The 26466-nt window shown below is 38.1% G+C and overlaps 1 protein-coding gene across 2 annotated transcripts; it reads left to right on the forward strand.

The window, feature by feature from the left end:
* The first annotated feature begins 3564 nt into the window (after positions 1-3564).
* Positions 3565-25925, forward strand: MLH3 (mutL homolog 3). 2 transcript variants are annotated; one of them, XR_014494332.1, is made up of 12 exons: positions 3565-4038; positions 4749-7963; positions 11521-11591; positions 14651-14755; positions 14995-15067; positions 15743-15814; positions 16532-16640; positions 16979-17138; positions 17849-17872; positions 18750-18828; positions 20705-20860; positions 21411-21549. XR_014494332.1 is itself a non-coding variant. In XM_083379021.1 (12 exons), exons 2-12 carry the CDS (start codon positions 4819-4821, stop codon positions 25863-25865), a joined length of 4095 nt encoding a protein of 1364 aa, XP_083235147.1. In that variant the 5' UTR covers positions 3565-4038; positions 4749-4818; the 3' UTR covers positions 25866-25925. The 2 variants fall into 2 exon arrangements, 1 of the variants encoding a protein (XP_083235147.1); XM_083379021.1 differs by lacking the exon at positions 20705-20860 and adding an exon at positions 25761-25925 and having other exon boundaries at positions 21411-21562.
* Positions 25926-26466: the final 541 nt, after the last annotated feature.

The following is a 26466-nucleotide window of genomic DNA, read 5'->3' on the forward strand; positions in this document are numbered from 1 at the left end:
TAAAACACATTCCCCAATTAGCTTCAAGCTTGGGCTTTCTCCTCAGCCCGCCAAAACGTTACCAGCTCGTCCTTGAGTTCCCACGGCAGCATTATTATTATGGCTTACTGAGCTTACATCCCAACACCCCCACCCACTGTACCTGAATCCTAAAAGTAAAGAAAAGCATGTTAAAGGAAAAGAGAAAATGGCTGCATTTTCATCATTGTCAGAGCAGGAACATCCAATGTTAGCAGCGTCGACAAAGTTGAGTATAAATGACTTTTTTTGATCAAGACTTACACAATGCTATGCAAAATATAAAAATATTTACTGTTCTGCATTTCAGTATAATCTAGTTACAAACCATGCTGTAACTATGAAGATAAACAGATGGGAACATAATAGTCATATTTTGAGAGAGTGCTCAGGGCTATGGTGTTCATACAACTCCTATGGACCAATTAAAGACTGATTCTTTTTAGCTGATACTTCACTATACACAAACAGCAGTATTTAATCCTGCACTGCTGGATATTGAAACTAAGCATGAAACAAAAACCTAAATTTAATATAATCCTCAGTTTTATTAACAATTTATAGCATTCCAATTAATATTAAAATATTGTCTCTCATAGCACATACTCCTTTTCCTTGGAATATGATAAGAGTTTATTAAGTCAGAGCTGCACAGCCACAGCCTTACTTCTCAGAACCTCTCCAGCTGCTGCTTATATCATGTTTCAGCAACAATATTCCTTTTAGCTCCTTGGCAACCTGAAATACTGTATTCCTACCAGTTTTAGTTTTTCTGTATTTTGTCTTTGCTGGTTCCGCCCCAGGCGCCTAATGGACCCGGATCGATTCCAGAGGGCGCTTGGGCCTATACCTATCACCCTTACCCACAGCCCAGTCGATGCTCTGGTGGAGGCCTGGGAAACGGCTGCTACCAGGGCACTTGACTGCGTTGTACCCATGCGACCTCTGACCCGGCGCAGATCCCGTTGGGCCCCATGGTTCTCTGTGGAGCTCCGGGAGATGAAGCGTCGGAGACGAGGTCTAGAGAGCGGTTGGAGATCCAGCCGATCCGAATCCGACCGATTGCAGTTAAGAACCTTTATAAGGTCTTATCTTGCGGCGATAAGGATGGCGAAGTCTAACTACTTTGCCGCCCTTATCGCGTCCGCAGATAATCGCCCGGCCGCCCTGTTTAGGGTGACTCGCTCCCTCCTTAACCAGGAGGTGAGAGAGGATCCCTTACAGGGACGAGCCGAGGAGTTTAGTCATCATCTGGCGGACAAAATCGCTCGGATCCGGACCGGCCTGGACTCTGACTGGGCAGAGTCTGATGTGGAGGAATCAGGCGGTCTTGAGCACGTTATCTGGACTGAGTTCGACCCTGTTTCCCCTGATGATGTGGACAGGATCATGGGGAGACTGAGCACCACCACCTGTTTGTTGGATCCGTGCCCCTCCTGGCTAGCTTATGCGGCTCGGGAGGGAACACGAGGCTGGTTCCATGCAGTAATAACTGCTTCTCTGAAGGAGGGTGTCTTCCCTGCTGCCTTGAAGGAGGCGGTGGTGAGACCCCTTCTCAAGAAGCCTGCTTTGGACCCGGCTGCTTTAGACAACTACCGTCCAGTCTCCAACCTTCGCTTTCTGGCGAAGGTTGTTGAGAGTGTGGTGGCGCATCAGCTCCCTCTGTTCCTGGAGGAAACTGATTATCTGGACCCGTACCAATCGGGTTTCAGGCCCGGACACAGCACGGAGACGGCATTGGTCGCGCTGGTGAATGATCTCTGGAGGGCAAGGGACAGGGGTTGCTCCTCTGTCCTGGTCCTATTAGATCTCTCAGCGGCTTTCGATACCATCGACCATGGTATCCTGCTGCGACGTCTCAGGGGGTTGGGAGTGGGAGGCACCGTTCTACGGTGGTTCTCCTCCTACCTCCAGGGCCGCTCGCAGTCGGTGTTGACAGGAGGGCAGAGATCCGCCCCGAGGTCTCTCATTTGTGGAGTTCCTCAGGGGTCGGTCCTCTCGCCTCTCCTGTTCAACATCTATATGAAGCCGCTGGGCGAGATCATTCGTGGTTTTGGGGTGGGGTATCACCAGTACGCTGATGATACCCAACTTTTTCTTTCCACCCCGAACCAACCCAGTGATGCCCTCTCCGTGATGTCCCGGTGCCTGGAGGCGGTTCAGGTCTGGATGGGGAGAAACAGGCTTTGTCTCAATCCCGCCAAGACTGAGTGGCTGTGCATATAGGCATCTCGGGTTAACCAAGTTATTCCACCTCTAACGATGGGGGGTGAGGTGTTACCCCCCGTTGATAGGGCTCGCAACCTGGGCGTCCTCCTGGACTCACGGCTCACTTTTGAAGACCACATAGGAGCCGTGACCAGGGGGGCTTTTGCACAGGTTCGCCTGGTGCGCCAGTTGCGTCCCTATCTGGACCGAGACGCCCTACGCACAGTTACTCATGCGCTTGTGACCTCCCGTTTGGACTACTGTAACGCTCTCTACATGGGGCTGCCCTTGAAGACCACTCGGAGGCTTCAACTGGTGCAGAATGCGGCCGCGCGAGTTGTAATGGGGGGTCTCCCGATACTCCCATGTAACACCTCTACTCCGTGAGCTGCATTGGCTTCCGGTTGCCCTCCGGGTGAAATTCAAGGTGCTGGTTATTACCTATAAAGCCCTACATGGCCTGGGTCCGGGGTATTTAAGGGAACACCTGCTGCCGGCATCAAACGCCCTTCGCCCAGTGCGCTCCCACAGGGAGGGTCTGCTCAGGGTTCCGCCGGTAAGAGATTGCCGGCGGGTAACACCCAGGGATAGAGCCTTCTCAGTGGGAGCGCCTGCCCTCTGGAACCAGCTGCCGGTGGAGCTGAGAACTGCCCCCGACCTCCGATCATTCCGCCAGGGCCTGAAGACCTGGCTCTTTGAGCTCTCGGGCCCAGGCTGAGGAGAAATTTTTAATTGGGGTTTTAAGTGTACAGGGTCAATTTAATATTTTTTAATTTGGTTTTTTAACTTTTGTATGGTGGATTTTTTAATTCCCTGTAAACCGCCCTGAGTCCTCAGGGAAAGGGCGGTATATAAATGTAAATAAATAAATAAATAAATAAATAAATAAATAAATAAATAAATAAATAAAAGAAAAATGTGTTTTAAAAAATTGACAACCATTTTAAAAATAATTAGACCCTTTTTGGCACTCATTTTACGTGATTGCCATATATTTTTAAATATATATATATTTCTCCCTAAAGATATTGATTTATATTTAAACTCTTGAAGGATAACTTTGAAGGAGTGCTATGAATCAAAACGGTAAATATTCAGAAAAATGTCCAGTGCTTCAAAGATCGTCTAATTCGATATTTCCAATGGGCACGGTTATTATAGCTCGAGCTTACATTTAAGCCGAAAATATGTATCCACCTAATTTTTCCTGTGCTTCTTGTCCCCTTGTTCAACACTTTTTATTCTGTAGCTGTTTAATTCCGGAAGATTGTTCAGGTTTAGCTGATCATAGGAGATCCTGCGAGGATCAGTAGCAAGTTTGGATTTACTTATGCAGTGATTTGGAGGAGCTAACAGAAAATTTCGAGCCGTCTTGTAAAAAAAAAGAACACAGAAATACTACAATGCCCAGAATGCATTGCAATATTTCCGATGTACGCTGGGAACTGAAGTTCTCACATGAGGCATTTGAGAAGGCCCAATTTCTTCCTCAGCACGGATCTGCTTTCGGGTGATTGACAATAAAGCCAACTGAAGAAACGGAAGATGAGAGTTGGGTCGGGTCCCACTGAGGTGATTTTGTCCGGCTGGAAAAAAAATACACTGAAAAGAAACGACGCAGCTCTGGCTATGCTTGGAATGAGATGAGGCAGAGCCTGCAGTTACTTCAGAGGAGAGGCGATGGGAAGAAAACGGAACTAACGACAAATCTCCAGAAACTGCTTAATGGGGACGACGGTACCCACCACCCCTTTTCTCGCATGTTATCAGTCATCTTGAAGCCAAAAGTTCCTCCTTAAATCTGGCAGAAAGGTGGGACTTTTTCCAGTTTCATTATTGTCCATTGCTAAAATAGTCTCAGCAGTGCAGCATTATCGAAATGTACATTATAAAGTCCTCTTACCGGTTTTACATCTTATTTTCCACTCGTCCAAGCTTCCAACCTATTTGCGTATGTGCAAGGGGTTTGTCACATTTTTATCTTCACAACTGTCCTGTGAGAGCACTTAGCTCAGTGCATGTCAACACAAATAAAGGAATGTAAGAGTGTTAACTATTGCACCAACTGGCTGGTAAATGTAATATTGTTATCACAGAAAAAATTACAATTGCATTAATCAAAGAATGGCAAGTTAGCTCACTAGTAATTTTTTCCTAAAATTTTCCATGTTATAGTTTAGAAATAAATTGTCCAGTTTCTCCACTATTCAGCTAATCTGTTATTAATGGGAACTGAGAATTAGGATTTGACTAAAACAGGGAGCCATTTTTAGGGGGAGAGCACAGGGAGAGCTATGTTAACATCCCTGCAAATAGTTCCTGCATGCAATTTGAAAAGGTAGTCTAGCTAAATATATCTAGATTGAACTTAAGCAAAAGAAAAATGTTTCTAAATTGAACTGGATTTTCTTTATTAAAATACAAAATGGGAATGGGAAACACTCTGGAAAATATTAAGGGATTTGTTAAATAGCTGGCTAAAAAAATTAAAAGATCATTGAATTCTCTGTTTTTTTTAACAGGACATTTATAGAAAAAGCAGGTGGCCATGCATAACCAATAGACTAAAATTTCAAAAGTCTTCCTCTTACAATGATCAAATGCTTGCCTGGAGAAGTACAAACCAGTTTGCGCTCTGGAGTAGCAATTAACTCAGTTGGACATTGTGTTGAGGAGCTTATCCTTAATAGCATAGATGCAAAAGCTACATGTATTGCTATTAGAGTGGATTTGGAAATCTTTAAAGTACAGGTGGTGGACAATGGCTGTGGGATGGGAAGAGAAGACCTTAACAAAGTAGGCAATAGATACTTTACTAGTAAATGTTATTCATTGGAAGACTTAGAAAATCTGAAGTTTTATGGCTTCCGTGGAGAGGCTTTGGCAAGCATTGCAAGTATGGCCAGTATATTGGAAATATCATCCAAGACAAGTAAGATAGCAAAAACCTTCTTGAAACTGTTTCACGATGGAAAAGGTTTTGAAGTCTCAGAAGCAGAACTGAATAGGCCAAGTCTTGGAACAACAGTGACTGTATACAATTTGTACCATCAGTTACCCGTGAGGAGAAAGTGCATGGATTTCACACTGGAATTTGAGAGACTGAGGCATAAAGTGCAGGCTCTTTCACTTGTTCATCCATCTGTCTCTTTTTCTTTACGAAATGAAGCTTCCTGTTCAATGGTGCTTCAACTACCCAAAACAAAAGATATGTGCACACGTTTTTCTCAGATTTATGGTCTAGGTAAATCCCAGAAATTACGAGAAATAAACTATATGTCTGGAGGATTTGAAATAACAGGCTTTATCAGTTCAGAAGGACATTACAATAAAAATATTCAGTTTTTGTATGTAAATAATAGATTGATATTAAAAACAAAATTGCATAAGCTTATTGACTTTCTATTGAGGAAACAGAGCATTATATGTAAAACAAAAACTGGGTCTTTGCTCTCAAGTCCTGTCCGCCATCGTTCTGGCTCAGAACTTTATGGTGTGTTTATTATCAATGTGAAGTGTCAGCTTGATGAATATGATATATGTTTGGAACCCGCAAAAACTTTAATAGAATTTCGCAGATGGGATGCTCTCCTAACCTGCCTTGAAGAAGGAGTAAAAGCATTTTTAAAGCAAGAACATTTATTTATTGAGTTGTGTGGTGAAGATACTACAGAATTTAATGAAAATAATGATTTTTGCTTGGGTAACATAACAGCTTTAAAGTCTTCTCTCCTTAAAGAGAAGGGTATGCAGGAGAGCTTTAAGACAGCTTGTGATAATATTGTGGATTCTTATGAAACATTTAATCTGCAATCAAAATCTGTCAGAAGAAAAGTTACTCTAACAAAGACAGCAGAGAATATACAACCTATTAACAATGCGAAAGAAGTAGGTGTTTATTCAGATGTAACTGGTTTTGAATCTGTTCATGAATTGCAAAGTAAAGATAAGTGTCTTCTGCCTAATAAAAATGACATTATTTCTGATTTTCTAAAATTCAACATAATCCCTGAAGAGTCAAAACTACAGATTGATGTTATGAATTCCAAATACCCAGAAAAACATGGCATCCAAGACCAATCAATTGTTTCAGAAACAGACCAGCATTCTGGTATTTTGCTTTGTACTGAGAACCATGGGAAAGATGCAAATAGTCAACAAGATGCAGGAATCCAGGAAAGAAGCCCTGATTCAACTGCTGTAAAATGTACTGAAATTGTAGATCATATTGATGAATTTAAATGTAAATATAATTTTGAAAATATCTTGATGGGAAAATTAAACACTGCTAGGAGACTGACTATAGAACATGATCCTTTGAAACCAAGTTCCCAAAACATTATAGCATATTTAGCTCAAAATCAGCCACCATATAAAACAATGGACTCTAGTAATTTATTAAACAGACAGACTAAACTGGGTCCAGTAAGTGCCAAGGATATGTCTGAAAAACAGCTAGAATTTTCAGAGCAGATTCCAAGTTCTTTAGAATATATGACAAAAACCAATATAATACATACAAGAAACACAAAGGAATGGCTAGAAAAAAAGGGTACATCAGCCTCACTTCCTGCAGATAGTACTGTGCATTCGGTAATATCACATGTGAAAGGATGTATGCCTGTGGTGCCTGCAGATTCAGTTAATCATCTAGGTGGTCTAAACAGCAGTAGGCAAATAAATGATGTTTCTGTTAGGCTTCAATATTGTGATTCAACAAAATTATATTGCCATCCAAAACTGGGATCATTAGATAGGTTCAGAAAATATTACGGGAATTTAAAAAGGAATGCATCAATAAGAGGTACAGAAATAAGAAATAGTAATGAAGCACCAGTCTGTTCAAGATCTATGGCTGGTGATACAACAGATCTACAGAATATTTGTGGAACTCTGACAAAAGAATATATTGAGTCTAATAATAATGACTATAATTGCCTCCCTCTCTTAGAAAAGTCTCAACATTCCCCAGAAGAAAATATGTCAATCAGAAAAGCTTTTAGTACAAGTACCATTACAGAATATTCTCAAAAAGTAAGGAAATCTCCACCTGGATCTAATTGCACAAGGACACTCGCCTCTAAAGTGTCAAGAATGAAAGAATGTGATAAAGATGTTATGAGTACACAATCCATAGAGATATCTTTAGCTCAAACTGAAGTATGTTCAGGCCCCAAAGATAAAAATATACAGCATCTCACATCTAGTACTCATTTGCAAAATACCTATAAAAAATCTCAACATTGTCTTTCCATAAGAAAGGAAGAGGCAGAAAGTAATTGTTTTACTTCCGTCTCTGACAAACAAGATAAATCCATGGGAACATTAAGTGCAAGAGCAGATGGGGAAGGAACTATTGATCATTGTTTCATTGACACTGATGGAGAATACACGATCGCCCAGAATAGACACTCAGTTCTGTGCAACAAAGTGGATACTGACAGTTCTTATGAAGATGCAAGTGTTATGGGCGAATTTACAAAGCAAGCTGTGAAATGTAATGAGCAAAGTATAAATGTGCCTAGAAATATGGAGAAGAACACAGATGATTCAAGTGTCAGTGAGAAACCAAAATTCAGTCCCTCTAAATGGTTTTATCAGTTTGATGCATCATTGGGCAGAATGGTATTCATCAACAAAATGAGTGGGCTGAGTTCCTATAGAGCTCCTCCTGAAGAAGCTTCGGTTGCTTGTACTCAGGATCTAAGCACAATGGCTGTAAATGTCATAGAGAATGGTAAGTACATGGTATATATCTATTTCATTGCCAATATAGCATTATGGAGAGAATGGCTGTATCAGGAGTTAAATCTTAATAATTCAGAGCATTAGCTTCCCCAGTATACTGTGAGAGATTATGGAGAGGCTGGGAAACGAACAGAGGAAAGAACAGTCATAAGCAATTAAGAGACAGCAGATAAGTCAGTTGATAGTTTAGCTCATAAATGACAGATTACCCCAGATAAAAATAAATATGAGAAGCATTGAAGAAGTCTTGTGTACTGTGGTGCCATTTATATTTTTATATTTTAATTTCTGCTAGTCTTGTTGATATAGTATTAAAGAGTTTTCAGATTTAGTTATTTAAGTAGTAATTTTAAATGTACTGTGAATGTTTTAATAATTTCCTTATATTGTGTAAGTTACTGGGAGCTGGCAGCAGGAGAGATATGCAAATTAATTAATCATCAATCAATCAAGTATGTTAAGTATGATGGTGTCATACTTAACACAATAGGGGTGCAGATAACTAACAATCTGATTTGGTCTCTTCATAAGTTATCTTTAGTGAAGTGTGCAAACCAGCATTTGCATTTCTTGTGTTGGATGAGGAGAGCACATCTTTCTCCTGTCCTGGCCACGTCTTATAGAGGCACGATTGAGAGCATTTTAACAAACTGCATCACTGTTGGTTTGGTGGTAGCAGTGCCTCAGATACAGAGAGTGGTAAGGACAGCTGAGAAGATTATAGGAAGCTCGCTTCTGTTATTCAGGATACTGCTTATAAGCGCTATGTGCTTGGTGCTCAAAGCATTGTTAGAGACCCCACTTCACTGTCTGTTTCTGTTGCTCCTCTCTGGGAGGAGGTTTTGAAGTATTTATAGCAGAATTACTAGATTCTGTGACAGCTTTGTTTCTTATGCCATTAGTCTTGTAAGTTGGCAGGATTCTTTTTTTTGCCATATAATCAATAGATTGTGATGTTTCTCTTTATCATATATGTTTGTATATGTGGATATATATACATAGTGGTATTTTTTTGAGAACTGAATGCAATGAAATTTCATTTTAATGTATGCTGATTAGTGTACATTTAAAGTGACAATAAAGTTTCATTTCTTTCCTATCCTATCCTATCCTATCCTATCCTATCCTATCCTATCCTATCCTATCCTATCCTATCCTACAGTATAAATAAAAGTAAAGAATACCTCTTGTTTCCAAGACTATTTATTTAGCCCAACTAGTTAAATATATTCCTGAGATCTATATAGTATTTGCCTCCTTAATCTTGCTCAGCTCTATGTCACTTAACATACATGCATAAGTATGTCCTCTACTTACCACAGTGGAGTCCAAAATTTCTCTTGCTAAGCAAAACAGTTGTTAAGTGAGTCTTGTTCCATTTTTACAACCTTTCTCGCCCCATTTTCTAAGTGAATCACTGCAGTTGTTAAGTTAGTCATACAGGTGTTAAGTGAATCTGGCTTCCCCATTGACTTTGCTTGTCAGAAGATCACAAAAGGGGATCACATGACCCTGGAGCACCACAGCCGTCATAAATACATGCTGGTAGCCAAGTGTCAAAATTTTGATTACTTGATCATGGGGATGCAACAGTCGTAAATGTGAAAGATGATCATGAGTCACTTTTTTGTGTGTGCCATTGTAACTTTGAACAGTTACTAAACAAATGGTTGTAAGTTGAGGACTATCTGTATGTGGGTAGAAGTGTTACATGAATTTATAGAATTCTTGTAAATTTGATTGCCCAATTAGCAATGAAGACAACGATTTTCTCTGGAATCATCTGGCTTCATTCTGTACTTAAGAATTGTTTAAAATAATAAGCTTCCAGCAAATTGATCTGTCATTTCTTCTTCAATCACAGTACAGAGTACTTTATCAAAAATTATGGGTAATCCAATTTCCTGCATAATTAGAAGTGTACTTAAGTGGAACTTTTGCATAGAGTAATTATGTTTGTGTTAAGCAACACAGAACTCAATAAAGTTTTGGTAATTACCGTAAGTTCTGATGCAGCATTTCTCAAACTGCTTGAATCCTACTTCTTTTTAAAATGTATACTGTCTTCCTGACTACTGTATTCACAACAATCTCTTTCATGGGCAAGAACATAGATTTTCAACATGCAGCTGCAGGCAGTCTGAATGTAAGGCTCAGTAGTAGCATAAGAAGCAGACTACACTGATAGTGGCCCCCAAAGCCTCACACTTCTGCTTCAGTATATACTGACAACCACAACACATCTGCTATTGAAAGAAAAGTATTTTTGGCTCTACTTGTTTAAGATATGTTCTTTCCCAGCATGTTCTACTTCTTCTAGGTTTCTAGTGCCTTATTGTGGAAGACTATAATAGTTTGAGAATCACATCTGTACTAACCTTACTAATATCTATTTGTATATATTTCACATAACAGCCCATGTTTGTTTCTTTATTTGAAGATACTGAGCAAGATGTAATTCTGCTTAGTTTTATAGTATGACTTCCCTGTGAACTTATAAAATGGGATGACTGGGGATTGTAATAAGATGCAGGGTCATATACAGAGGTAATTCAAGGTGCTGGTGATGACCTATAAAGCCCTAAATGGCATGGGTCCAGATTATCTCAGGGAGTACCTGCTGCCAGCATCAGCCTCCCATCATCCTGTGCGCTCCCACAGGGAGGGCCTCCTTAGGGTTCCGCCGGTTAGGGAATGCCGGCGGGTGATTCCAAGGGGGAGGGCATTCTCTGTGGGCACGCTTGCCCTGTGGAATGAACTGCCGGTGGAGCTTCGGACTGCCCCGGACCTTCGCTCGTTTCGCCGGGACCTGAAAACTTGGATATTTGATCTTTCTGGCCTGGACTGAGGGGGTTTTAACTTAACTTTAAATTTTAAATTTTAATTTGTTTTAATTGTGGGCTAGTCTTAATTTAATTCTATCTTAATTGTATTTGTTTGTATTGTTTAATTCGCCCTGTAAACTGCCCTGAGTCCTTCGGGAATAGGGCGGTATATAAAATTAATTAATTAATTAATTAATTAGTAATTATAAGAGTACATATCGAAGTAACCTGTTAAATATTTAGGGTTTCAGTGCAGGTGCCATCCCTTTCGAAGTGAGCTTATTGTGCCCTTCCTTCCAAAAGCACAGAAAGAGAGAAGCTTGGAAAGTCAGGATTACAGAGGTAGGCCAAGTTTACCAGGGCATAAAATACTATGTTAAAGAATAAAAAACCAAATAATTCTGCAACTGTTCCAACAGAAACTTGGTGTAATTTGAGATCTATTAACAATTAACCTGTATGAATCACATGATGTGTAGAACTGGAAATAGTTATTTATACACACACACACACACACACACACACACACACAAAAACAACCACAGATTAAAAACTTACATTATACATGATATCTCATATTGTATTTGTTCCCTGACAGCAGGCATACTTTTGTTCTTGCACATACTTAATTTTTCATTTGGAATAATTTATTTTAATATATACATGTCAAGCATGATATAATTCTTATAATTTCAAGATTGCATGTTATCTTTTCCCTTAGATACACAAGAAGAATCTCTTCAGGGCCTGCTTTCAGAGTGGGACAATCCTGTGTTTGCTCAATATCCAGAGGTAGGTGGTATTATGTAGCACTTATTTATTTATTTATTTAATTTTTGGTGACCTATCTTACCACAAGGTAACTCTGGGTGCCTTTCAATATTAAAAGGATAAAACTACAAAACCTGTAGACAATACAGATAAAATACTATAAAAATATAATTACTCAATCCTAACTTAAAGGTAGGGACGGAGTTGGATGGAGGGGAGGGGAGATCTGTTATTAATCTATCAACCACCCCCAATGTGAATCCATCCCCATTGGAGACTCAGGCCAACTGGCAGAGTCAAGTCTTTAAGCTCAGGAGGGTTGAAGCCAACCTCAGTTGGACGGTGAGGGGGGGGGGCACAAGATATTCCAAAAGGCAGGATTGACAGCAGAGAAGGCTCTTATTATTTGTTCAGAATTATTTGTATTTTATACTATAACTTTCGAATTGATTAAACTTACCCATTCTATTATTTACTGGTGTAGGTTTTAAACCACATATTCATTGTTCAAAGCAATTCAAAAGTAGAGGAAAATGTATATAACATGGTCACAAATAAAACCCCAGAAACTTATTTTTACTGTTGTATCTATGATACATTATGTTGTTACAATTTACTGTTTTAAAGTTTATAATTAGTTTTATTTGTAATTTTCCAAAAAGTGTTTTCCCAATTTACTTGATTACTAGATTATTATAAGACCCATTTGTATCCTAAAATAACTGTAGAGCTCTCTCCACATTTTTTCCAATCCATTCTGGCAATTAAATAGACAGGTAGGGTACAATCCCTAGCTGTATATGGAAACCTTAAGGCTGTGTGCTAATTCTGAAAGGCTACACACATATTGTAAATACGTTACTTCCTATTTGAACTTGGCTGAGTTAAACAAAAAACAAAATGGAAGTCTGCACTTGAAAAAGAGATTAACAGGAGGTTCTAGGGCTGTAGGCCCAGCTGGGAATTCAAGGGAGAAGAAACATTCTGGAAGAATGCAGTGGCAAAGCATTTTCATGTTATTGGCAAGTAAATTGTGACTTCTGGGGAAGATATGATGAACTGAAGAGCTGTTCCATGGAATCTCCCTGAATAAAGAGAAAATGGGAGATTTCCCACACGGCTCAGATGGCTGCTGTTTGTGAGGAAACCACAGGACAGTGGTTTTCTGTGAGTTTGACCACAGAGAGACAGTAGGATCAGCCATCTTGTTCTCAACTATGGAAGACCCTTTTAAATGAAACTAACTTTGCAAATCTTTCTAAACACTTTTGGAACTATAACGCTATTAACTATCTTAAAGTTATTATTGATTTTTGGAATGATTAGTTTGAAAAATTGTAATTTGTTGAATTTGTCTGTAACTCTGAGCAAAAGAAAAAATACTTTAATTATAAGCCAAAGAATGGAAAGAATTTGAAATAAACAGCAAAAAGCTAAATAAGGCTTTGATCTAAGAAAGTTGTAAATAGATTAAGGGACCAGATAAATCTGGAATATTGATTTTTACTATATGCTTTGGGAGTTGATTATGAAGAATAATCAGCTTCTAGTGAGAAACAAATTTGTTTTGGTTGTTTTAAGAACAAAGAAATATAAGTAAAGGTTGATTTTAGAAACTGGACAGTAAAGGAAATTAAAGCTCCTAAGTGGAGAAAAAAATATATAAGCTTGGTTTTTTTATTGAGAATTAACAAAATGAAGCAAACACTGTAACACTGAAAATATAAAAGAAGATTTTTGAAGAATAGAGCCACAAGTTAGTAGCCATATATCATAAGTGCCAGATCACATGCCAATTTTGTAATATGTATCTTTTTTTAGATCAAATAAACCAACTTTATATTTCTTCCTTTTACTTCTAACAGTCTTACTTTTTAGTTCATTCAAAAATTGTTGAAGGGTTTGATTTTTTTTATCCCATCACACACATGTCTTCAATGCTTTAACAAGCCTCTTTTGTAAAATCAATAAGAAAAAATTATACAGATTATTCTCTTGGTTTGCTGTTGCATTTCCCTTTTGATTTTTACAACATCAGTCTGTTTCTTTTGTATATCCAGTAAATAATCAATTTCCAGGTTGATTTCTTGTTTTTCATTTGTAAACCCACTTTTGATACTATCTCTGTCTTGGCAGACAAAATTTGTTCCACATTTGTTATTTCTTGAGTAATATCATTTGGACATAGTAGCATCTTACTTCCTTACTGCCTGCCTGTCTTTCTGCATTCTGACACATTACCTGCTGTAAAGATAGCCTCTTTACATTGGCCTTGAGCCTGTCTGTATAGTTTGTCTAAAGTGGAGATGCTTTAGTGGGGATTCTTGCAGCCAAGGGTCATATAATTAAAAACATTATTCTTCTTTATTAAATAATGGCTCTAAGGTACTCATTTGTCCTCTAATTCCCTGCCGCCACACCAGAAAAATTGACCCATTGTTTTTAGTGTATCCCTTTAAAGAATAGTGTGTGTCTAAAATGCTGCAATATCTGATACATTCATTTCATTCATTAGATTTCCCAAAACCAACTTCTCTGTGATTTGTAATTCTTGTGATTCTGAGTTCTCCAGAAGATATTCTGAAGAGCCACAGAATGGATAGATTGTACATCTATGATTTAGAGGGTTTTAATTTGTTGAGCATCCAGAAGGGAATAAACAGGCTTGGCAAAATTGTAGCGGCTGAGTCACAACCAGTTTTGTATTTTAAAAAGGGAACATTTACTTTAAAGAGGAAAGTTATTTTTTAAATTGTTACAAGGAGAATATTCCTAGCAAGAGTGAACCTTGTTTCCCAAATCAGACTCTAGAACCAGGAATAAATTGTGATCATCATCATTAGCCTGAGCCAGGATAATTGGACTATTATTAAGGATAATTAATTCTGACCCTCAAAACCAGTTAAGAATGTCTGCATTCTGTTTGTAGAGTGATACCTAATTACTATATAGTGCACTATAGTTTTATTTGTTTTTTATATCTATATCAAACACGTTGATACTAAAGTGGGGATATTATTTTATAGTCTACCATTTGTTTATCTAATAACAATCCTAAGAAGTGATTATTTATCTTACAGGTTGCTCTGGATGTTAGCAGTGGGCAGGCAGATACCCTTGCTGTGAAAATACATAACATTCTCTATCCTTATCGGTTCACTAAAAAGATGATTGATTCTCTGCAGGTAAATGTGTTAGTATCTATGTAAATGGTAGCGTTGCAATTATCACTTGAAAGAGAACATTTGTACAATATACATTTATTCTGGGTTGTAGCAATCTATGGTAAAATAATGGTACTGTTAGCAAATAGAAATTTACAGATGCATGTTAACAGTGTCAAAATCTAATGAAATCATATCTTTTCATTTATGCTATAGAATTATTCTGTTTTTAAAAACTGTTATTTTTGAATAATGTATAGGTTCTTAATCAAGTGGACAATAAATTTATTGCGTGTTTAATGAATACTAGGGAAGAAGAGAATGAACGTGCAGGTAAAATTTCAATTTCTTCTTATAAAAGAAACATTTGAACTTTCTGAAAAATTTAAAACATGTTGTAAAATTTACTTGTACATGAGATAATTAACTGCGAGAAAAAATCAATTGAACAAAATCTTGCATGTTGTTTCCTAAGCAGTTTAAATCATCCCAATTTACTCATTGAATAGAGTTTTAAAAAAATTAAACTGGAACATCTAATAATAATACTTTACTAAATGTATATGCTGCCTAACTTCCAGCAACCCTTTTATACAGATTGTAATAATGAATTGCTACATCCTATATGTATATGTATCTATTCAGTACAATATTAATTGGAAAATGACTACACACATTGGCTTATGATGAAATGCAGAACAATGTTTATAATTTGACTTGGTTGGTAATATCAATTCAAGAGTTTCAATTTTAATTAAAATACCGGTAATATAATTAGGTGAGCTCCAAAACATTTTCCTGCAATTGTTCTGTTCCCTCAAAGGAAGACAGAAGCTGAATTGAAAAGTTTCCAGTTCAGATTTCTATTTCTTTGAAGAGCTTCGCATATAAGCTTGATCCAATTGCTGTTCTACATTCTAACCTACCTCACAAGCTGAGGATAAAGTGAGGTTAAATTTAGAACTGGTGTTATGTGTTAAGATGAAGACACTATTTTTATGGCTCTAGATGGGAATCTTCTTGTACTTGTGGATCAGCATGCAGCCCATGAGCGTGTCCGTCTTGAGCAACTTATCACAGGTATAGCTTCAGATGGTCAAAGAATATTTTTACAGCTGATAAAATAAGCTGGAAGCTGAAAAATCAAATTTATTGAGATACAAATGTACATTAATAATGAATATATATATATTAATTTAATTATCATTGATGATTAGGAATTACTATATAAACTTTATTGTAGGTTCTGTAAATATTTTAGTAGAATATGAATAATTTCCATTTTGTCTACCGTGGAGAATGACGTTTTTGAGCTTTACCAGAATCTGATCTTAGTTATAAAAGATAGCAGCAAATCTTGTAATTTATAATAGTTCATTGACCTCCATATCAATAACAGCTATGAATTTCTTAAAATGAAGAGTCCAAGAGAAAACTTTCTGGCTCTGGCCTGGCAGTAATAATTAGCCAAGAATGTGAAAAACTCTCTGGGTTGTAAGAAGTGTATATTATAGGTTTTAAATGGAGTCATTTATAGTTATAACAGTTTATTATTTCAGGGATGATAATTTGTTGATGGAAATCTTATAATAATTGATATCTCTTAGAATGGCCTTGGTTACTATTGGCAGTTACATTGTAACATTAACAAGATTGCTGTCAAGGATAAATAATATTTCTTCTTTAATATAGTATAGGTTGCCTATCAGTTGCTGGGTAGAATAATATTTAGTTTCTTAGTGAATATATACTGTCTTCCAATCATCATGAACAGTGGTTTTGTTGGTTTATTATTAGATTCCTATGACAAGCAACATGAAGCACTGGGCAAGAAGAAATTATTGGCTTCCACTTTGTGTCCCCCATTGGAGATTGAAGTAACAGAGGATCAGAGAAGACTCTTGTGGTTAGTACTACTCAGAGCACCCAACATATTGACTGTTCTTTTAAAAAATAAGGGTGCTTTCAGATTAGACTTTTATTGTAAAATTGTTATATTAATATTTATTCTTCTGAATTGAATTAAAAATAATCTGAATTGGATAAGATCTTATAAAATAAAGAACATAATTGTATTGCTGAACTGAACAATGAGTAAATGGTATCTCCACAAACTTTGACTCAACAAGTGATTGGTCTTTATAAATTTGAAATTTGAAGTAATTTGTAGTTCAGGAGTTTCAATACTGGAAGAGAACTAAAGTATTAGAGGCTGATCTTTAGAATTTTTGTTAAACTTTGCAGGTGCTGTCATAAAAGTCTGGAGAACTTAGGCCTTGAATTGCTGTTTCCAAAAAACAATCTCTCTCAGATTCTTGTTGGCAAAGTGCCACTGTGTTTTGTGGAGAGAGAAGCTAATGAATTGCGCCGTGGAAGGCATACTGTGACTAAGAGAATTGTGCAGGTGAGATGTGAATGCTTGCTCTAATTCACTATTCAGCACAAATTTTGGAATTTCTAGCTACATAAAAATGTATCTTCCAATTGTTTAGTATTTTACTTTTCTGCTAGAAGTCTGGATAAAATCCTGAAAATGTAAGATAACACGTAGAGTGAGAAAACCTATGCTTTTAATTGGTTTTGCTTTAGACTAAAGTTATGATTAGCAGTTCTGGGCCACGATGATCTGTGGAAATCAGATGTTCTCTTGCAGCATATCTGTTCTTTGAAAAAGCTGTGGAACCATTTGGATTTTTTTAGGGTTTTAGTTGTTTGGCTCAAAAAAAAAAGATAGAAAAGCACTTCCAAGAATTGTCTTGAAGTCTTCATTGTTAATAAGGATAAGCCTGCTACTTCTGAGTTGGTCCTGATTGTAGCCTTTCTAATAAAGAAGTGAGCTATGACCTATTTTCCCCTCCAGTTGGTTTATGTGTATATTTGCAAACAATTACACTGTGTTTACTTTGGGGAAAAATATACCCAGTTTCTGATAATAGTAGCTTTTACAAAGAATTCACTGAGAACTTGTATTTTTTAAAATTTAAAGTATATATCATTATATTCTGATACTTCTGTTATTATTATTTGATAATCTTTTTTTAGATGATAACATTTCCTTGTGAACATGAAACGTAAACTGAATTCTGACATCATATCTTGTTTATATTTTTTCAGGAGCTAATTCAAGAACAAATTGAGGTATGGTCTTTGGAAGATAATATATGTATGTACTTTAAGAAGATGGACATGTTTTACTAATTAAATTTAAAATGAGAACATGTACTACATTTGATTTTCTATACATTTTAAAATTTTGGTAGGTTGCCAAAATAGGCACTTGAATTAGCTTATTCATTATGTTGCTTAGTATAAAAAAAGAGCATATCCAAAGAGCAAGAATTTTCCAGAATAATTTAATTATTTAACTAGGGAATCCATCTTTATTTGCCATCAAAGGGAATTTCTATAAGTGACTTGAAAAACCATGGCATGTTCCACATGGATTATTATTTTGTTGTGAAGGTTTGAGAACGGGCTTACATTTATATATACCATTAAAAAAGTAATCAGTGAATCGGTTCATTGAAGCTGATTCTCATTTTATAATGTGAATAATTATAGAGGAAAACAATTGTAAAATCAGCATCAGGAATAAAAAGTTGTATCAAATTCATCTGTTTGCTGGTGTTGAACATGGCTCCAGATCAGTAACTTTAATACACGTGTGCAACCTTTTTACCTCAAGAGTTTCTGAATAACATGATGGAAATACGTTGATATATCTAGGACAAACTCCATAAATTTAATTTAGGTATATTAAAATTATATATAATATTATTAAATTAATACATTTAAGTACAGTTTAATTAAATATTTCCCATTATTTTCTTCTTCTATCATATGAAAAAATAAAAAATAAAATAACATTCAGCAGCAGCTTTTGGCACTCTGGCACTATAGCTAAGGTTTTCGGAGGCTACAGGTTGTAATTTGTAGTTCTCATCATACCTGACTACTAGTACTTTTCATTCTTAAACATTTTTTAGAAAATCAAGTAATATCCTTCTGTTTTCAGTTACTGCAGACAACTGGTGGAGCACAAGCGACATTACCATTAACCATTCTGAAAGTGCTAGCTTCCCAGGCCTGCCATGGTAAGGAAAATATTTGTATGCTTTTTTGTTCTGAGGCAAACATGCTATCACTGAAAAGTCAGCAGTAAAAGAGAACAACAGCGATCCATTATTTTTCTTGCTGAAGAATTTGGGACATAATTTACCCATTGACTATGCTTAGATGTATGTCAATTTTCTGAATAATCCTGAATCAGGAGGCAAACAGAACCAGCCTTTATCACCAGTACTTGGAGCTGTCTCTGATTCCCACCCAGGACTCACCAGGGTATAATTGCCCAAGTGCCTCTGACAAAATCCCTGATGATTTGAATTGGAATTTGATCATTTGATTTTCTAGCAAATGAAAGACATTATAGCTGATTCTTCATGGAGGAATTCTTACAGGGGAAGGAAGCTCTGCATGTTGGTCCCAAGCCAGATTCGGCTTTCTTCTTTGCCTGTATATGGATATATATTCTCTATTTTAGCAGAGAAGCTGCCAAAAGATGATGCCACCAAAATGGCTTATTCCAATTTGTAATCTGAGGCTATAGGATACCAGGAATTTCAGAGAGATGAATCCAACATAATTTTCTTCCTTGCCTCATTTTGCTAATCAGGAAGCTGTTTTTGTCATTGGAAACTTCTAACTGTGAAAGAACCAAACAAAAGATGGTGGGCGGCTTGTGGGGTGAGCAGCAATACAGTGAAAAGTCCAGAGAGACATCCATTGGATCAAATGAATGTCCCCAGTATGGGAGGAAATCTAGGCCAGCCCTAGAGTATATGTTACAGTTTCAGCAGGTTACATAGATATCTTAGTTTCCAGGTGGCTGTATTTATAGAATCAGATTGGTTAAGGATCTAGCAGATACATTTGCATAAATACAATATTTGGGGTTTTTTTAATCTTATTAGGGATGCGGTGGCTCAGTGGGTTAGGACGCTGAGCTTGTCGATCAGAAGATCGGCAGTTTGGTGGGTTGAATCCCGAGTGCCGCGTAGCAGAGTGAGCGGCTGTTACTCGTCCCAGCTTCTGCCAACCTAGCAGTTCGAAAGCACGTAAAAATGCAAGTAGAAAAATAGGGACCACTACGGTGGGAAGGTAACAGCGTTCCGTGCGCCTTTGGCGTCCAGTCATGCCGGCCACATGACCACGGAGACGTCCTCGGACAAGCGCTGGCTCTTCGGCTTTGAAACGGAGATAAGCACCGGCCCCTAGAGTTGGAAATGACTAGCACGCATGTGTGGGGGAACCTTTACCTTTACCTAATCTTTTATTTCTTTTGCAATGTAGTATTTTTTCAGTGTTATCAGAAATTATAAATAAATAGAAGCAAATGCAAACTATATCAGTCATTCCTTGCTAGCAATAGTCCAATAAGGGAAACAGGATATAACTGTTTGCTCTTTTTAGCCTTTTAGTTAGAATAAGCCATCTTTATAACTATTGCCCTCTTTTAGCCAAATAGAATAAATCAACTTTATATATCTTCCCTGAATTTTTAAGGGTCTCACTTTTTAATCCCCTCAGAAAAAGGCTCAGAACAAGTTTTCTTTTCATCTGTTCTTCTAGTCACAAGTCTTTCAATATTTATCCTTTCATTTGTCTGTCTCCGTGAAATCTTTCTAGACCTTAACAAAATTCTTTTATATATCTAGTAAGAAAAAATTATCCAAATACATTTCCTGGTACATCTCCTTTGGGGAATAAATCATCAGTGTGCACTATATGCCCGTATCTTTCTCCATATCACTGCTTATCACAGTTAAATCTCCCTTCAAACTAATTTCAGAATTATCAGTTAAAGCTTGTTCTATAACTTCATTACATTTTTTCATTTTATCGAGAGGTTTGTCTATGTCAGTAACTTTTATTATAGAATTCTGCTCCGTTCTTTTCTTTATCCTCTAGTTGCCTCTAGTGTCCAGCCTTTGAGGGCCCCTTACCACAAAATCCTAAAACAAAACACTATTTTCTTGTGAGAAAATTCATTCTAATTATATCAAAGCTAAAATTCCAAATGAAACTGGACCTTTAATTCATCATTAGCAATCTGAAATCTATATTGTAAGTACCCTTTTGCTGTATTATCCACAACCTCCTCCCCCCATACACAGGTAGTTCTCAATTTACAACCATAATTAGGACTGGAACGTCCATCAATAAGCAGAGAATCATGCCTGATTTTACTATGTTTTTTGCCATGATCTTTAAGTGACACACAGTCATTAAGCAAACCAGGCTTCCTCCATCGACTTTTTTTGTCAGAAACCCCCTGTAATTAACACAAACGGCGATTACATGACTCTGGGATGCTGCAGCCATCATAAATACATACCAGTTGCCAAGCACCTGAATTTTGATCATGCAACCACAGATGCTGCAATACTTGTAAATATTTGTATTATGACTGGTCATAAATAATTTTTAGCACCATCATAACTTTAAAAAGTTATTAAATGAGTGGTCATAACTACGTGACTTCTTTTTCAAAAAAAAGGGAAAAGGGAAAAAGGAAATCAATTGTTCTGGGGAAAAAAATGAAATATCTTTTTTTCAGAAAAATGAGGAAATAAATATTTTATCACAAAACTCTCCTACTCTTCATTCTTTTTAGGTGCTATTAAATTCAACGACAGCTTGACTTTAGATGAAAGTTGCCATCTTATGGCTTCTTTGTCATGTTGTCAGCTGCCTTTCCAGTGTGCTCATGGGAGACCTTCTATGTTGCCTCTTGCAGATGTGGATCATTTGCAGCAGGAAAGCCAGGTAAGCCACAGAGCATGTAAGATGCACATTGTGTTTGACTGTTGACTCTGCTGAAACTGTGTGTCATTCCCATCTACTTACTTCCTTCACTTCCTTCCTTTCTTCCTGTTTCCCTCCCTCCCTCCCTCCCTCCCTCCCTCCTTCTCTCTATGCCCAGGGAGGGACGAGGGGAGGGGGAGAGGTTGGCAGCACTTCTCTCAAAGAGTAAGAGAGTTGGAAGAGACCTTTGAGGTCTTTAGTCCAAGGCCCTGCTCAAGCAGGGGACCCATGCCATTCCAGACAGTGGAATATCCAATCTCTACTTAAAAGCATCCACAACTTCTGAAGGCAAGCCTTTTCACTGGTTAGTTGTTTTCCCAAGTCCGTACTTCTAGGCTGCTTTTCTTCTTGATTAGTTTCCATCTATTATTGCCTTCTGATGCTTTGGAAAATAGGTTGACCCCTTCTTCTCTGTGGCAGCCCATCAAATATTGGAACACTGCTATCAGGTCACCACCCCTAGTCCTTTTCACTAAGCTAGACATACCCAATTTCCACAAACATTTGTCATACGTTTTAGCCTCCAGCTCCATAATCATCTTTGTTTACCATCCATTTAGACCAGATGGTCCCCCTGGTTTGGTTTATAGAACAGCGGCCAAATGCAGAGCCTTCTCAGAGACAGCACCCCAATTATAGAACTTTCTCCCGAGGAAAATATGAACAGTGCCTCCCTCACCCTTTTAGAGGCAACTCCAAACACACTGTTCAGCCAGGCATATGTAGAATAACAGCACATTTTATGGTCAAACAGCACTAAGTAAATTACTACTAATATTTTTCTTTCCTAACATACGCACTTTTAATAGTGTTTTAAGCAGTGCTAGTGATGCTTTACAATAGTTGTCTTTGAGAGTTTTCTTGTAAACCACCCTGGATTTCTCAGAAACTTTTAATTTCAAATTAGATGTTGATTTAATAAATTAGGTAAAAGAAACAAATGTTTACATACATCTAAATCCCACAGACCTACTGCCTCCTAGGCACATACTACAGAGAAAATAAGGCATTGCATTTCTAGCCAGCATAGCCACAGGATGATGGGAACTGGTCCATGACACCCAAAAGATATTAGTTTGGGCAAGGCTGGATTAAATTATAAAAGAGCAGATGAGGGGAAGTAGGAGCAAGAAACACTTTCCACATCTCCGACAAAATAATTGGGGGAGGGGAGTTGACTCGGCCTTTTAATTTCAACTCACACCAATTCCTCTTTTAACTTCCAATTCAATCCAAAGAGTTCTATTATTGCCTGGATTTTAGGGAGGGGAGGAGGCAAGAATAGACCACAAAGCCAATCTGTGAGTTTGCTCTCTCGCCTGCCTGCACACCACCTTCCCCACGCAGCACATGTGTGTGTGAGAGACACAGAGAGAGAGATCCCCTTTTTTTGTAAGTTTGCTTACTCTGCAATGCTCCCCGTTCTCCACACTTTTGCTTCCCTGCTGGCTCAATCTCTCTCTCTCTCTCTCACACACACACACACACACACACAAACACACATACACACAGAGAAACCCTTCCTGTTTTCTCATCCTTTCCAGCTGCACCTGAACAGAGCAGGAGGAGGTTAAAAAAAAAGAGAAGGGGGAGGGGGAGAAAGGTGGAAGCTCCTCTTTTTTGTAACATGGCTTCCTCCTCCTCCTCCTCCCCTCCTGGCTCTCTCTTTCTCTGTCTCTGACTCTCTCTCACATTCACAAGCCTCAGGCAGTTCCAGGCTGCGGCTCTGCATGACTGCTGCGTTCCCCTCTCCAGCCCTACCACGTGGCAAAGAGAGCGACTGAGAGCCGGCTGATGCTCGGCTTGTGCCACCGTGCACTCACATCTCTGCGCCTTTCATCCCACAGGCTGGGCATGTCCTGGGGTGCTAGGCTTACGGAACGCCATGGCCCCAAGCGAGGAAAGGCATGGTGCAGTGTGGCAAAGCAGAGCCGGACGAGGAAAAGCCCTGCAAAGCAGGACCAGGCATGGGGAGGCTGGCCTGGCAAAGCAGAGCCACGCGAGGAGAAGCCCTGCAAAGTGGGGCGTGGCTGGGTGTGATGGGGTTGAGCTGGGAGGGGTGGGGTGGGCTGAGGCAAGTGAGCTGCAGCTGCTGCTTCACACCACCAGCCCCTGAGCACTCGCCGTTTCCTGTGTGTGCGCCAGGCACCCAGTTGGGTTGGGGTGGGCCAGGGCTGGAGCAGCAGGGGCCGGTTCCTTGCCATTTCTGGGACAGCCCAGGGAGGTCAATCCGGATCCGGCCCACGGGTCTTGTGTTTGACATGTCTGTTTTAATCTGTAAGATGCAATTGAAAGAATGTCAAAGTGTGATATTGCCCAAAGATCTTGTTTCCCGAGGGATTATATCCATAGGAAAGACAATGTGATTCATATCAATAGATAGCTGCTTTTCCTATTTTTGTGCCTGGATTCTTTGAAAAGGTAAAGGTAAAAAGGTCCTTAAATCAAACTCTATCCCTGGTGAGTACATCCATTGAGTTTTTCTGTCAGTGTTATACGTAGAAGGGATTTGCTACTGTTTTCTCTAATATGATTTTTTTTTCCAAATTCCCTTTGGTCTAGCCAACAATTTGGGAATTCCAGATAGCCTCTATCCAAGTACTAATCAGATCTAGATGCTACTATCTACTGAGATATAACAATATATCCTTATCTTTAACTTTCATTCCTTTTGTTAACTGTTATCGGATGTTTGAAGCAGTGGTCAAAAGAATCAAAATGTTGAGTGCAAATAGATGATCAACTCCCCCTTTTTTACATGCATATAGTGCCTACAGTGTAGGTCAAAAAGGGCTGGGACTTTGATTGATCCAACCATATCTGTCATTTTGATGCTGTTAAAACTCCTGAAGACAACCCTATGATCATAATTATTGATATCACTAGTATGCTGAATATATATATTAAGGGAGTTGGATTAGATTGGAAGAAAATGAATATGGTATTAAAATTGGAGAAAAAACCACAAATAACTTGCACAATGCTGGTGACTCTATTCTATTCTCTATAGGATCTCCAAGCGCTGGTGATAAAAGTCAAGCAACCCAGTGAAAAATGGGACTAAAATTATACATAAAGACCAAATTGGGTGCAATAACTTAAGAGTTGACAAAGAAGTTGTAGAACATAGCGTTTGCCTTTTATGAGCAATATTAACGAACAGCAGTCAAGAACTATGCTGCAAGAACTATTTAGTAGAGCGGCAATAAAGTCCTTGGAAAAGATATTCAGATGCTGGGATTGTGTACATCTACAAAGATCAAAATAATGCAAAGCGTGGCATTTCATGCAACTTATTTTAGAAGCAAAAGTTGAAGCAGGATAGAAAGACCATTGATGTTTTTGGTGTTGGGAGAAACCCCTGGGAATACTGTGGACAGCCAGGAAAACCACCACATGCATCATTGAACAGATGAACCCAGAATTCTCACTTGAGGCATAAATGACCAGGCTCAAATTATTCTCCTTCAAACATATTATATGAAGTCCTAGCTCTCTAGAGAAGTCTCTAATGCTGAGAAAGGTGGAAGGAAAGAAAACAGGATAACCAACATCCAGATGGGATAGACTTAGTTATAGTGGCAATGGGTGTGCCATTGTGAAGGACCAGGTTAGGGACAGATAGTCAGAGAATTATTAACCGTCACAACTGATTTGATGGTACATAATCTATCAATATTAGTGTCATTATTGCCACTAACTACTGTCATCAATAACGGAACATAACACTCACTTTAAAATAATCTGCCTTGGGTATCTCTATTTCCATCTCTATCTGTCCAGCAGTTATTGTTACAGAATAGATATAGCTATATTGTTAAAGGGCAAAATTTTCAAAGGATACTTTTTTAGTTTGGGGGGACTTAATAGTTTCTTAAACTGCGCCGTGTTTACCATCAAAATTCAGCAGCAAACTGCATTATGGATCCTGCAGAGTTGACAGCAGTTTAAGGGTAAATTCTGGAGAAATCACATAAAAGACTTAGGAAGGTCATATATAGCTTGCAAGTTTTTGATCCCTGCTGTATTTCATGCCAAATAATATGCAACAGATGTGAACATTTGTTAATCCAAGTGCGAATTAGTAATAGAGGTTCGCCTGTGTCATTCTCTTAATTAATTATTGTCACTAAGTCATTGGCATTTTTTTTCCCCACAGCCAAAACCTAATCTGGCCAAATTAAGAAAAATGGTTAAAGCCTGGAAGCTTTTTGGGAAAGAAAAAGAATCTACTTTTGAAGTTGAAGCCTCAGCAGTTCTATGAATACAGATGCTATCTAAACTCTCATTTTTGTACTATGAATTCCCTGGTATTATGGAAGATGAAAATTCAATGTTTGGAAAGCAGTCTTAATACTTTGGAACATCTGTGTGGGAGCCAAAAATCTGTTCTTTTGCGGAGCCTGGAGTAATTTCATCTGCACTGGAACTGTTTTGGCAGTTTGAAAGAAAAAAAGGTGTTTGTTTTTTTAAATGAATCCTTGCTTCTTTTTACCAAAGTAGTTCCACGTATTTGCAGAAAGTTCAGCGAAACTCTGACTTAAGCAATAATTCTGGTGTTTTGTATCAATTCATAAAGGGAGCTAAATTTAGGATCTAATTTCTAATTTCTTGTATTTTTTAACAAATTGCTATTTAAAAACAGGCTTCCATCATTTTGTTATTGCTAACGTGCTAGCATAGATTACCTACCTATTAACTTTAGATGAAACAAAAGTGGGAACAGGCTCCTGTGCTACAGGTTAAGAAGCAATGTAGCTACCATTTCATATTTAGTCGGTTTTCTTTTCTATCTCCTTTTTGAAGCTATTATAGAGAACATTTCCCAACTACTTAAGAGCAATGCCTTCTTTCATAAGGTTAAA

Source organism: Vipera ursinii, assembly GCF_947247035.1.
Source record: "Vipera ursinii genome assembly, chromosome: 1".
In the NCBI taxonomy this organism is placed as follows: Eukaryota; Metazoa; Chordata; class Lepidosauria; order Squamata; family Viperidae; genus Vipera; species Vipera ursinii.

Bases quoted from the DNA above. Each gene is read 5' to 3' on its own strand.
- MLH3 (XM_083379021.1), top strand. From the start codon at position 4,819: ATGATCAAATGCTTGCCTGGAGAAGTACAAACCAGTTTGCGCTCTGGA. The intron at 17,873-18,749 runs GTATGGTCTTTG...TTCTGTTTTCAG, and splicing joins TAATTCAAGAACAAATTGAG to TTACTGCAGACAACTGGTGG. The intron at 18,829-21,410 runs GTAAGGAAAATA...CATTCTTTTTAG, and splicing joins AGCTTCCCAGGCCTGCCATG to GTGCTATTAAATTCAACGAC.